The 13,951-nt window shown below is 47.5% G+C and overlaps 1 protein-coding gene across 2 annotated transcripts; it reads right to left on the reverse strand.

The window, feature by feature from the left end:
- Positions 1–1,074: 1,074 nt before the first annotated feature.
- URAD (ureidoimidazoline (2-oxo-4-hydroxy-4-carboxy-5-) decarboxylase) lies at positions 1,075–11,135 on the reverse strand. Of its 2 annotated transcripts, XR_008663386.1 has the most exons (3): positions 10,884–11,135; positions 1,701–2,210; positions 1,075–1,491 (listed from the first exon to the last, which is right to left on the reverse strand). XR_008663386.1 is itself a non-coding variant. In XM_055317386.1 (2 exons), the coding sequence occupies exons 1-2, from the start codon at positions 11,065–11,067 to the stop codon at positions 1,864–1,866; spliced, it is 531 nt and encodes a 176-aa protein (XP_055173361.1). In that variant the 5' UTR covers positions 11,068–11,135; the 3' UTR covers positions 1,511–1,863. The 2 variants fall into 2 exon arrangements, 1 of the variants encoding a protein (XP_055173361.1); XM_055317386.1 differs by lacking the exon at positions 1,075–1,491 and having other exon boundaries at positions 1,511–2,210.
- Between the last annotated feature and the right edge of the window lie 2,816 nt (positions 11,136–13,951).

A 13,951-nucleotide genomic window follows, 5' to 3' on the forward strand; every position in this document is an offset into this window, starting at 1 on the left:
CACATTTACACGGAGGGTCCAGACTCTGCAATGGGGGCTCATCTAGCTCAACTGGACTCATCCTAGGGTTGGACAGGGTCGCTTGAATATAGTAGATCAATGTGAGTCTCAGGCCAGTCCGTGGCACTTGTATCCTGGGCCAGAAAACTGAGCCAAGCAGCGGATTTCTCATGTGTGTCAGTAAAAGCCCCGAGTTACCCTGGCCAAAGTGAAGGGGGGAGTGTCTAGTCCCAGGCCTGATGAGGCCCACCCTGGCCTTGGGGTCTTAGAGCACACGAACTGAGTCTTCAATGTGCCTGTGTAGTGTGCACCTGGTCTTCTTGCATCCCGAGAAAGCATCTGGCACAGGTCCAGGCAGAGGAGGCCCTGGCATTAGTCTACAGGGATGTTGGTAGCCACAGCTCACTTCCCTGGCACTCCACCTGGCCCCATCACCCGCTCCTGGCCTTCTCCCTTACCACTAGCACAGAATGCCTGTGAGGTGGGAATGGGATGGAGATTCCTTGATTGAAATACCTGGTGTGGCCAGAGTGTGAATCCAGCCTCCAACCCAAGGCATGCTTTTTAGGAAAACAAGGTTTTCTTGCTGCTTGTTGCTGCTGCTACTCTGGACCTGGGTTGGTCACTAATAGAGATTCCAATCTTCAAAATGGCCAGATTCTGCCTTCACCTCTTCCTGTTTGTATCTAGGAGGATGAGTGTGGCTTGTTTCTCCTCTGCCACCAGAAACTTAAGTAGGATCCTTTAGGACCTGAACGATAGACCTTCCAGCGTGGGGGGATGACAGAGAGTGTGTGTGATGAACTCCTTCTGCATGAGTGGGCATTCTGGCCCTCAGTGCAGACAGCTCTGGAACCCCAGAATGGCCTTAGGCCAGAAGGATTTCAATGTGCGCCATTTCCCCCTATTACCTGCTTTATCAGCGAGGTGGAAGGTGGTTCTCATCTTCACCTGGGGAGGCCAGGATACCCAGCAGTACTCAGTGAGTATTATTAAATTATTATTTATTCCATTTTTAACTTTTTAATGATCTAATTCCCCCCCCCCCCCCCCCCGGGGAGTACAGCCTGGAGTTCTGTCAATCCAACTCTAAAGGCCCGGTCTCTGGGAGAGTCCCAAGGTGAGGGGCGACCTGTGGGAGGGTCCCAGAGGCCGCCGGCTCCCGACTTTCAGGCTCGTCCACCTTGGAGACACCCCCATTCCCTACCCTCTCTCAAGGGCGACTAAGGCAGCTACTCCGCCTGCCCCCACGGCCGCCTCCCCAAAGTTGGCCCATCTCGAGGCTCCCTCCCGCCCAGCGACCCCCACCCGCGGCTTCCCCGCCTGGGGAGGATCCAAACCAGTACTTTGCTTTTCTCGCTCCGGCTCCGGCTCCCGTAGGCGCCCCAGAATGAGAAAACTACGTCTGCTCACATGTAAAGGTCGGACACAGCAAATGAGGTGGGAGAAGAAAAAACAGACAAACCGCAGTGGCATAAAAAGATTCCTTTTCTGAAAAGAAAAAAAAAAAAGATTCTTTTTTCTGGCTTTTTTTTTTTTTTTTTTTTTTTTTGCTTTGCAGCCGGGGCTTAGCAGGAGAGGATGCGGAGCCAGAGAGGCGAGCTGGATGCGGGCTTTGGAATCCACAAAGGCTGGTGGCGTCAACGGGCTGCAAAAGGAGTGAAGAATTGAAGCTGGATAAACCGGGGGCAAACACGAACCTGTATATTTTGGCAAAGCGTGTGCACGTGGGTGGATGGACAAAAGGGCACGATGGCCCCGGTCCTCCCCTCCCTCTGTGCGCGTGGGGACGCCGTTCCGGGCCTGCGCCCCTCGCGTCCCAGCGCGTCCCGACCGGCGCCGGGTGCCGCGCCCGCGCGGCCGCTACAGTCCGGCAGGGTGGGCGCCCAGGAGGTCGGCGAGTCGCAGGTGGCCGATCTTCTTCACCTCGGCCAGGGCGGTGCGCAGCTCCTGCGCGGGCGGACAGCGCAGCCTGCGCGCCAGCTCGCGGGGCACGGCCGCCCGGTCGCTCCGCCGCGCGGCGAGCACGAAGGGGAAGCCGAAGCGCGCGCGGTACTGCGCGTTGAGCTCCGCCAGCCGGAGCCGCTCGTCCGCGTCCAGGCTGGTCAGGCCCGCGCCGCTCTGCTCCCGCCGAGACTCGGCGCTGAGCGTGCCCTGCTGCAGCTCGCGGCCCGCCAGGTCCGGGTGGCAGCGCAGGATGCCCTCTCGGCCTGCGGGGAAGCACAGACGGCGGCGGGACTCGTCAGCGCGCCCGGGGAGGGCGCAGGGCCGCGTGCCCTCCCGCCCCGCCCGGCGGGCGGCTCCAGGGGGCGACGAGGGGTACCCTGGAGGTGCAGGGGTGCCCACTGCCATCGCCCCTCCGGCCCAGCTTCAGCGGCCTCGGCCTGGACCCAGGGGCGGGGCGGGAAGTGACAAGTTTGTCCTTTGAGACCTTGGGGCAAGAAGAGCGGAGGGGAGAGGCCGCTGGGCCTCGGAATTTACGACTTGCTCGGGAGGGAGCAGGGACGCGATAAGGAGACCGAGCGTTTCGTATCTTTTCAAAGTCCTTTGCTCTCAAGGGGGCTTTGATGTCGGAGAGGGCCGGACGCGAGGGCCTGAAGACTTCCTGCAAAAGCCACGGAATGGGTTTCGTTCTGTTCCGTAGGAGAGGGGCGGGGAGGGGCGGGGGGGGGGGGAGAGAGAACATCCACGGGGCTTGCCAAATAAATGTCCAGGATTTTGTGATCCTAAGTGTGAGTTTTGCGCTTCTGGAATCAAGCATCCGAAGAGCCGTCCAGATGATTAACTGCAGGAATTCCACAGCCCTTTAAAGGAAAGTGGCTTTCCTCCTTTTAGGAAAGTAGCACCCACTCACCACCCACCCTGTCTGAGATTCATTCCCCTGCTCCAACAAGTAGGTTCCAAAGACATCACAGAGAATAACTTGGAGTTTTCCTGGAAGGTAACCTCTCAATCTCCCAGGCCTAAAATTGGAACCCCCTGGTGTGATACCTGAGATTTTAAATCCTAACCCAAGGAGTTTCCCTGAGCCCTGGCCAACCATTTTGCTTAGCTCTCTGAAGAGAGAATTCGAATCCTCAAGACTGGGCAAGATTTCAGATATGGTAAGCAGACTGCGGTAATCTGTACAATGAGGGTAATGACACCTGACTTGCTGAGTAGCTCCGAGGATTAGAGACAATTCATTTCCCTAAAACGCAGTGCCTAATGTCAGCAAACATCCAATAAACAGCCATTATTATTAGTCGTTGTAAACATTGGAACTGGACTGTGGTGCAGCTGGGAGCATCCGACTGTGGCCCTGGGAAGAGTCAGGAGCTCTGTTGGAAAGGGACATCATTTAAAATCTGCTTTAGTTATAACATAAACCTCCCAGCATTCAAACCTTGTAGTTTCTACCCAATTAAAGGATGTTGGGGATGGCACCATCTAATGCATAGACCGTGGCTGGGGGAGGGGGGTGAACAAGGAGGTAGGGTGGGCGAACATCTAAATTTAAGAGAGTTGGGGAGCCCCCGTGGCTCAGCGGTTTAGCACCACCTTCAGCCGGGGGTGCATCCTGGAGGCCAGGGATCGAGTCCCATATCGGCTCTCTGAGTGGAGGCTGCTTCTCCCTCTGCCTGTGTCTCTGCCTCTCTCTCCTTCCATGTCTCTCATGAATAAATAAATAAAATCTTAAAAAAAATAAATTTAAGAGAGCATTCAAGTGGGGCACCTGGCTGGCTCAGTGATTGAGCGCCTGCGGGTTCGGCTCAGGTCTGGATCCCAGGGTCCTGGGGTAGAGTCCCACATCAGGCTCCCTACAGGGAGCCTGCTTCTCCCTCTGCCTGTGTCTCTGCCTCTTTCTTTAGGTGTCTCTCATGCATAAGTAAATAAGTAAAATCTTTAAAAAAAAAAAAAGAGAGAGTGTTCAGTGAAGGTTTGGTTAGATTAGGTGACCTGCCCAAAGTCACTTAGCTTGTAGCTCAAATGACAGGCAACTTGGGGGAACTGGCTGCTCTTCCAGGATTAAGGAGTGCTTAGTTAAACGAAACTCGTGTCACCAATTCTTCCACCTGTGTAACACATTATTTTAGATCCCCTCTCATGTGCATGTCCCTGGGGCATTGGAAACATTGATTCTTTTCCTTCGGCTGGTCAGGGTGGGTGAAAATGAAGGTGCTGAATTCCCTACCTGCGCTCCCCTCCAACCCCTGGCCCTGGAGGCTGGCGGGCCCCGGGGCCCCTACCACACCAGATCTACTCCGCACCCATGCTCACAAGCCCTGGGCCTTCAAACAGCTGGCTGGGGAATGGGGAAACCGAGTCCTGGGCGACTCTACAGGTCAGGACAGAGGGCTCACCTTGGTGCCTTCTCCTTGCATATTCAGGTTTTCAAAGCGATCTGTAGGCAAGGGGGGCTGAGACCAGTCTTCTCAAAGACTCCCCCTTCTCTCAGCTTCCCTTCCCCCCTTGTTTCTTATTCTCTAGAGGCCCAGCTTGAGCTTGGGGGAAGTAGTAAGCTATTGGTGGGTGGCGCTGGGGGGGGGTGGGAGGGTGTCCATCCCCCTAGGGCCCCCAGCAGACTCCCCTAGTTGACTGCAGAGCAGGAAGGCGATGGTGCCCAGGGCTGGTCCCACATGTGCCAGACCTGCCTTGTTCCTCCTTGCTTTTGCACCTCACTTCTCACTCCCCTGGGTTCATCTCCCCTCTTGAAAACACCGCCTGGGGTTAATGTTTGCCCAGGATTGAGCCCTCATTTTACTCTGTTTGTGGGGAGGAGAGAAGGAAGAGGAGAGAAGGGAGGCCCAGAGAAGGGCAGAGCAAAGAAAAGAAGAAAACACACACACACACACACACACACACACACACACACAGCTACAGATAAAAAGAAAAGTGCAGGGAGCCTGTTACAGGATGGTGGCTCAGAAAAAATAGAACCTGATCCCACCTGGCTGGCCAAAAACGCCCTCTTTATTACCCCACACCACTGACCCCATGAGTATTACCAGGGGTGGCACTGAACCAGCCCCACTCGGGTACAGCGCTAGCTAGGTCAGTGGAGGGACCTGTGGTTCACAGGACCACTTCAATGCTGTCTATTCTTCAGTCTTTCCTAAAATCCTACTGCCTGTGCCATTGGTATGACACATGTAGGGATGTAGGCATAGATGCGTATTATTTGCTCTGACGACAAGTCATGAATCTTTGCATCCAGGAGAGTTCCTGGCACAGAGCTGACACTATCTCAACAGGAGAACAGGACAGACAACAGTGGCCACTGCAGAGTGGGTGATTGGCTTAGAACCCTATTACAGCCCACCAGCCTCTTCTTTTCTTTGCTCAGTAGGAACTAGTGTGTTCTCTCGCATGGCACAATGGATCATCTGTCTCTTCTCTTGTGCTCTTGAAGCCAGCCCCTTTTTTCATCTCAAGACTACAGTTTCAAGCATCCATTTCTCCCCCTACTCTCTGCACTCCTTTATCCTCATCAACACACAAACATGTCTTAGAATCACTCATCCCGTCGGCAAAATTAACACCCACTTTGATTCCCTCTTTCCTCTACTTTCCCCTTATAACTCTGCTCCTGCTTACAGCAAACTCCTCAAAGGAGTTGTCTACTTGGTGTTGCCTCCTTCCTCACCTCCTATTTCAGGTTTGCTCTATCAAGATTTCAGCCCCACCTACCACACCTGTGTGCACTCATCAAAGTCTGGATGATGGACATCAGATGTCTTGCCCAAGCCCAACGACCAGTGCTCTGTCGTCTTCTTCAACCTCTTGAGAGAATGTCACATGGTTCTTCCTCTCCCCCTCTTAAAAGATGACCATCACTCGCATCCTTTCTCCACTGTTTCTTGCTTTGCCAGATCACTAACACTGAAGTACCCCGGGGACTCAGTACTTACAACTCTTCCCTTCTCTATTTACACTGATGTCCAGATGTTCTCATTGGGTCCCATGTCTTTAAATGCCATCAGTTTTTTTTTTTTTGGGGGGGGGAGGTTGCTGGTTTTTAAAGATTTTATCTATTTATTTGATAGAGAGAGAAGGACAGAATGAGGGGGGAGGGGCAAACAGAGAGAGAGAGAGAGAGAGAGAAGCAGGCTCCCCGCTGAGCAGGGAGCCCTGATGCAGGAATGCCACCAGTTTTTTGCAGACACCAAGATCCAGTTCAGCCTACAGTTTTCCACTGAGTTCCTTTGTTATGGTCCATATGGACACCAATATTTTCATTTGGGTGATTACTAGGCACCTCAGACTTAACAAACTCCCATCTTGTCCTCTCAATTCTAAAGTTTTCCTCATTGTAGAAAATAGCACCACTACCCATCTAGTTACTCAGACTAAAAATTTAGGAGTTACCCTTAATTTTTCTTTGTTTTTGACCTCCCTTCCCCCCAAATCCATCCAAAAAACCTGTTGAGGGACTCCTAGGCGGTAGACTCTGTTAAGCCTCCAACTCTCAGGCTCATGAGATCCAGCCAGAAGTTAGGCTCTACACTCATCCAGGAGTGTGCTTGAGACTCTTTGCCTCTCTCTTTGCCCCTCCCCCACCTCTCTCTCAAAACTAAATAAATAAATCTCTTTTTTGAAATAAATAAATCTTTTTAAAAAATCTGTTGAATCTAACTCTAACATGTATTCTGAGGATCCAGTCGCATCTCTCCATCTCTCCTGCTCCAACCTTAGTCCAAATGAGCATCTGCCCTCACTATTACCACTACCACAGTCCCTCTACCTGACCTCTCTTTCCTTATATCTTTATATTTCACTATGCCCTGTGTACCGGGGCTTCCTAGTACAATTCCCAAATGCCAAAAATCTCAGGTTCCTTTTCTTAGATGGCTTTCTCCTAGATCTTAGACTGCTTCCTTCTCATCTTTTGGTTTTGAACGCAAATGTCACTTCCTAAGAAAGACCTCTTTGATTACATATTTTCTTCCAATAGTTTTTAGGACCTGAGATTATCCCATTTATTTATGTTAATCCTGTCTCTTTTGACTAGAATGTAAACTCATTGAAGGTAGGCATTTGTCTTGCTCTTTGCTCTATCCTCAATGCCTGCTACAATTCCTGGGGCATAGTGGACACTTGACCAACACGTTACTCTTAGGAAGGAGTGCTACGTGTTTTTTGATTGAACACATTTTAATAGCCTCTTCTAAATACCTTATAGTCCCCAGTTCGGGGAATTATTAGTATTTTTTAAATTTATTCAACAACTATGTTCTGAAACAAGTAGTTAAGTAGTAAATTATGACACTATCCAATTCTGAAATGTCACAAGGAAATGCATGGGTTGTTTTTGTTTTTGTTTTTCTCTTTGATTTTTATTTTATTATTATTTTTAAAAATATTTTATTTATTTATTCATGAGAGACACACAGAGAGAGGCAGAGACATAGGCAGAGGGAGAAGCAGGCTCCCTGCGGGGAGACCTATGCGGGACTCCATCCCAGGACCTTGGGATCATGGCATGAGCCCAAGGCAGACGCTCAACCACTGAGCCACCCACGTGCCCCTGCTCTTTGATTTTTAATACAAATCAGTACTGAATTGATTGATTATTGGCTGTGTGTGTGTGTGTGTCTTCCCTTTACTTTTGCTGTGTCCCTTGCCCGGAAGTCGGAAACCGATTGGGTCAAAAGGGTATTTTGCTGATTAGTGCTGGAGTTTAATATTAATCCTAGACTGCCACCTACTGACCAATAGTCATCATAGCGCAACAGAACTGGATTGTCACCCTTGGTTTATTCTAGAAACAAGATTCTGTTTTCTGCTAATGGTAGAGGGTTTTCTTAGATCACGTATAAAACAAATCCTTGATCAGGTAGGTCACTATCCTGAACTTTTCTTTAAGGTGTCTTTTAGTTTTAGAAATCAAAGACTTCATGACACCCAGTTTGTTCCCAACCATGCAAAGATTAAAACTAGACTATTCAGTGAATCTCATTTTATTTGCTCATTTAAACAACCAAACAGGGCAGCCCCGGTGGCTCAGCGGTTTAGCGCCACCTTCAGCCCAGGGCCTGATCCTGGAGACCTGGGATCAAGTCCCACATCCGGCTCCCTGCATGGAGCCTGCTTCTCCCTCTGCCCCTGTCTCTGCCTCTCTCTCTCTCTTTCTCATGAATAAATAAATAAAATCTTTAAAAATAAATAAACAACCAAACATAGGATCTGGGGCACCAGGCACTACATTAATTGAATAAATTAGTGAATGAATAGATGAAACCCCTAGAAACTGTTTCTAGACTGTTCTGATTCTCTAAAAATGTTTCAAAAGCTGTTGGGTTGACTACCAGAGTTTTGAATCCCAGTTCTGCCACTTTCAAGCTGTGTGCTCTTGATCAAGTCATTTAATCTTTCTGTGCCTCAGTTTTTCATCTGTAAAATAGGTATATTTGTTTTATAAGATTATTATAAGGATTAAATGATTTGTCAAATGTAAATTGCTGAAAAAAAGTGCCTGAAACACACCAGTAGTAACAGTTAAATACATGTCAGCTATTGCTATTATTAGTGGCATGTGTAACATCATCTTCATCATCATAGTTGTTGTGTTAGTTTGAAGGGATTAGATATAGTGTAACCACCCATACAGCACTGAAGCTTTGCTCCCAGCTGCCTGTCTAAGAGACTGTGGACAGAAAAGTAGGTTCCACCCATAGGGAGGTTCCTGTACAGAACAGTGTCTAGTGCAGAAGCAAACAACCCCTCAACTTTTTGTCCCACTAACCTGCCATTAAAGATACTCCAGGTAAAACATGTGGAGAATAGGTACTAGGCTCCATCATCTTTCAAAATCATTTTATGATCTCATCTTCTGAATCATTCAATTCTTATTAAGTCCTAGTATCCTATCTACTGAGTGATGTGGGGTTCTGACATGGACCAGAATACAGAGTTCCCACTGAGTTAGGAGAAGGATCAAGCACAAGCCTCAGGATGGAGGTAGTGAATGCCAATCCCCAAATCCCACTTTGCTCAGGGTTGTGATGGATTTAACCTTCTTTTAAGATTTATTTATTTATTATGAGAATAAACATGTGAGAGAGGGAGAGACATAGGCGGAGGGGGAAGCAGGATACTTGCGGGGAACCCAATGTGGAACTCAATCCAGGACCCCAGGATCACACCCTGAGCTGAAGGCAGACGCTCAACCACTGAACCACCAGGCATCCCTGATTAGATTTAACTTCAACTAGACCTTAACTAACCTTCACTAGAACCTCTGCTCAAACAAATTGGAGTGCCTACTGGTGGGAAAGAAGACAGAAATAGGGAAGTTTTAATTTTGTGATCTAAGTTCCTGGCACAGCGAACCCTAAATAAATGTTGAATAACTGGATAAACCAGTGACTACTAGATTTAAACTATCCATGCAATACCTTCCTTTCCCAGCCCCACCACCCCTCAGCTATTGAGACAGACGACGGGATTCTCCTTTTTTTTTTTTTAAACTTGATATAGAAAATATGCCATTCATAAGGCATTCATACCCTTTAAAAATCCTTTCCCCTTTGGCCTAGAAAGCTTTCATCTGACCTGCATTTTCCTGGCAGACATTTTGAACATAGGCTCTGGTGGCTCCTTGCTCTCTCCAGCTCACTCTGCAGGCTGAGGGCTACAAGGGGAGCCCTCATCAAGCGGGGCTCATCAAGCGGGGCTGATCATTCCTGGGAGTCATCAGTCACAAGGCTGTGTAGCCCCACTAATCCCTAAGCCCAGTGGCAGAGCTCAGAAAGGCCCCAGAAGTAGGCGACTGCCAACACGGTCCCGACATTTCTGTCACTTTGATTTTATAACACTCTGCTCCCTTCTTGCCTAAAATAATTAAAATGAATTCCTTATTTGGGAGACATCCATCTGACAATCAGAAACAATTCCAAATGTCAAACTCTGGACAGATAGGCAAGAGTCTGTTTGTTGGCCTCATAATGGAGAAAAGAGTGGCACTTCTTCCCCACCCAATGCACACACCAGATCTCTGTGGAAAGCCCCTCTCTGAAGGCAGCCCTGGCCCCTCACCTCCCTTCAGGCTTTTCTGAAGATATCAGGACAGCCCAGGAAGCAGCTCTGACTCTAACCTTCAGTGTCTGAATCCTTGTGAGGCTGTGAGTCACTTGGGGTTAGCCTAAACCTCCAACTCCACCTCTCATCACCCCACACCCACAAGTGTCTCTTTTTCTCTCTCTACCCAGAGGAAATCAGCAATTTCTTTCCCTTTCTCCAGGGGAATTCCTTCAGATTTTTGTCTTTTCCCCTTCACTCCCTCAGGGAGTTGCTGATCTGAAAGTTTACTTTCCTCAGCAGTCCAGTCCTGACTGGCCCTTTCTGGTAAAAATGTCAGCCATTTGCTCTTTCCCTTGGGCTCCTGAGATATTCTGATACCGTGTTGTCTCCTCTCTTGCATACGGGACATTCCCAAAGTGAACACACTTGGCTAAGAGAAGGTGGGCCCTTAGCCTGATCCTTGGCTTCTGAGCGGCTGTGAGGCCTGAGGAGACGAGTGCCTGTTTCTCTTTCTTCCTGACTTCATAGCTTTACTATTTAACAGTCACTTTACCTGAGCCACCATATGTCTCTTTAAAAAAAATTATTTTTTTAAGTAGGCTCTATACCCAGTGTGGAGCCCAATAAGGAGCTTGAACTCATGACTCTGAGATCAAGGCCTGAGCTGAGACCAACATATGTCTTGAATTCTACTTTTGGCCTAACACCCTGCAAGTGTCTGACTCCCATTAATTACATCTGAGGAAATTAAACCTTACAATAAAAATTTCCAGTCGGTATATCAATGATAAGCGGCTAGGCTAAAATCTTTCAAAGCATTTTGATGAGCATATTTGAAATCCCTTTGGAGAGACTCTCAGCGTCTCATACTGAAGCCTTACCTGACTGGGGAAGGGCATCAATGAAGGCAAAAAAATGCTTCTCTAAATCTTCCAAGTTGGAGAATGGACGCTGGGACCAAACAGCAGCCGCAATCAGAGGACATCTCTCAATGACGTTCCCAAACACATCCACAAATTCTCCAAAGTCCATGGAGTTGACCTTCTCAATGTCCATTGCTTGCATTCACCCGGAGGCAGCGGAATGTCAGCTCCCCTCTCGAAAGTGAGCGATGCTGACTCTACTCACCAGCTTATATTTGCTGAAGGCACAATCTGTTTTCTTTTTTTTATGCAACATCAGCTTGGCATGTTTTGAATGCCTCTGACAGAAGTAGATCCACAATACTTGTGTAATGAGCAAACACAGGCTGAAAGTGCTAATCCAGGGAGTGGAGAAGTCTACATGGGAAATGTTTCCCAACAAACTGTTCCTGCAAAATCGGGACGGACCCTATTTCTCTGTGGGCATTGAAGCCAGAGAGACTTCTGGTGTCATTAACATTTTATGTCAGTGGTATCCCAGGAAGTTTTCTCTGGTAGCTCCAAGACAGGTCACAAGTCCACCCACATGGAATTTGATTTCTCATCTCCTGTTGCTGGAGAGGTGGTCAGGTGGTGTGTTTTGCCCTTTCTCTGTATTGCAGATGCTTAACACAATAGGTACTTCATAAATGCTCATTACACAGGATATGGTGTCTAAGAAATAATTCTACCCAGTTCTCAGTTGTCTCCCAAATACCATTATGTGTAGCTTTCTTCCTGAATCTATATACACCTATCTGAAGTCACCTTGCTTATTATATTTACTTCTTTGCATATCATTTATCAGCCCTAATTCCATGAGCCTGGAGACCTGTGTCTTGTTTGCTTCTGCGTCCTGGGTGTCTAGAACCGTGCCCACGGTAGGCACCCAATAAACACCATGCGGTGAATTAGCTGACCGAATGACCACATAGATTAAATCTATCACCCTAATACCTTTCATGTACACTCAAAACAAAAAATATTGTGGAAGATAAAGTCAAAGAAAAGGAGAGGCTAAAATTTTAAAATAAAGAAATCACTGCTGTTTCCCTTTAGAAAACAAATGCAAACTTATTTCTAAACGCCACACTAGCTACATGTTTGCCTCCATCTGAGTCAAAACTCAAAGGTAGCACAACCACATTAGCGTTAGTAAGTCAGTTACATTTGCCACTGTGGTTTATGAGAGGCGGGTGACAGCAATGCCTTTGACAATCTATCAGCAAGCACAGATTTTGTCCTACCTCTGTTTGTAGACATTTGCCAGTCAAGGTCCCTTATGACTACCTGGCCCAAAAGGTCATGGTTGACAGAGTGGCCAAGACTTCATCTCTCGAAAAGAAGCTGATAAAATTTGCTTTTCAAGGAAGTCAATCCAATGCCAGAAGTACCACCGTTACTGGATTGTCTTTGCATATGAAGGAAAATATGTAAGATTAACACGTATATATCATGTACCTATGTACATGTGAAAACACATTGAATTTTGTAGTGTGTACACAGTTTGGGACAGTAGAACACAGTGTGGAGAGCACGAACCCTGGTTAGTTCTGATCCTGGCTCTGCCACTATGATCCAACACTTGAAGAAGTATTGAACTTTCTGTTCTTCAGTTTCTTTGTCTCTAAAATGAGGATAATAATGTATTTACCTTGTGGGATTTTGTGAAAGATTAGTAACTCTACAGACATACCTAAAATAGCTCCTTTACAGAGCACTACAGAGGTGTGGGCTAATATTTTCTGTGTCACTCTCAGAACCACAGAACTTTCTCCTTTTTCCTTTCTGCCATTGGAGTCTATTCTTGCCCATGCAGGCTTTACCGGGGATGCAGTTAACAGCCCAATATCCATTTCTTCCCTTCCTCCTAGAGGGCCCCACCACCCTGAGCCTTGACTCACTCTAGTGTGACCTGTGCAGTATCTGCAACGTCCAAATAAGACTGTGGGTAGACAAGCCTGAGGGAGAGTCTGGCTGGATCCCCACCACTGGTCTGTCCAGGTTCCCCAGGCTTATTACCACCCTCTTCCCCAGACTCTGGGAAAAGAAAGTAGAACAGGAGCCAAGAGGAAGATCGTCCTGGGTCCATGGTTCTATGTCCCTCACCTCTATAGCATGAGCCCTTACTATTTCCTGCTTTTATCTGTCTCTGCACACTGAGGGTCTCCTACCCCCCACAAAGGAGCTCCTGCCTGGGGCTTGGAGCCTGGAGGTTCTCCATTCCTCTGAGAGCAGCAGGAGATAGACATCTGAATTTCTAAGTAGAGACTCCTTCCGCTCATGGCAATGCTGATACACAAGGGTAGGAAGGACCTCCCTAATGATATTACTACCTTTTTGGCACAGATCAGAGATAGACTCTTTTCTTTTACTATATCTAATGTGTAATAATGGAACTACAAATAACTTACTAACATATGAACCTTCAAGGCACAAAAAAATTGGGGCACCTGGGTGGCTCAGTGGTTGAGCATCTGCCTTTGGCTCAAGTCATGATCCCGGAGTCCTGGGATCAAGTCCCACACTCCCCCTGCAGGGAGCTTGCTTCTCCCTCTGCCTATGTCTCTGCCTCTCATTCTGTATCTCTCATGAATAAATAAATTTTAAAATCTTAAAAAAAAGACACACAAAAATTAAGGAATCATATAGTTGCAGACCCAGAAAAAATATTGATAACAACAACAAAATACAAATTACTAATGTGGAACTCAGCAGCTCATGCCACTAGGCTTAGCTCAGCACTCTGGGCTTCATGTCTGTTGACTCTCACCAATCAAATTAATCGAAGAAATGACAGATGGTCAGAAGGTAAGGTAATTGTCAGCCAAGCAAAAAACTAATTTATTGAATAGTACACCACATAGAGGAGGGTTGCGGGATACACAAATTATGTATCAATAAAGCATTTTTAAAAAGTGAAATGATATAAAGATGTAGCCTCATGATTTGTATGACCATACCAGATAGAATTCTTATGTTCTGGTTGCTGAATATATTATATTTTATTTTCTTATAATTTTTCTCTTAAGAGACTTTTAGCTGAA

The sequence above is a fragment of the Nyctereutes procyonoides genome, unplaced genomic scaffold, assembly GCF_905146905.1.
Source record: "Nyctereutes procyonoides isolate TBG_1078 unplaced genomic scaffold, NYPRO_anot_genome, whole genome shotgun sequence".
Lineage (NCBI taxonomy): Eukaryota > Metazoa > Chordata > Mammalia > Carnivora > Canidae > Nyctereutes > Nyctereutes procyonoides.

What these genes read in the sequence shown, in the direction of transcription:
- URAD (XM_055317386.1), bottom strand. Translation starts at nt 11,067, where the DNA reads ATGCAAGCAATGGACATTGAGAAGGTCAACTCCATGGACTTTGGAGAA. An exon ending in TGATGCCCTTCCCCAGTCAG is followed by an intron (nt 2,211 to 10,883) that starts GTAAGGCTTCAG and finishes GCTTCCCCGCAG; the next exon opens with GCCGAGAGGGCATCCTGCGC.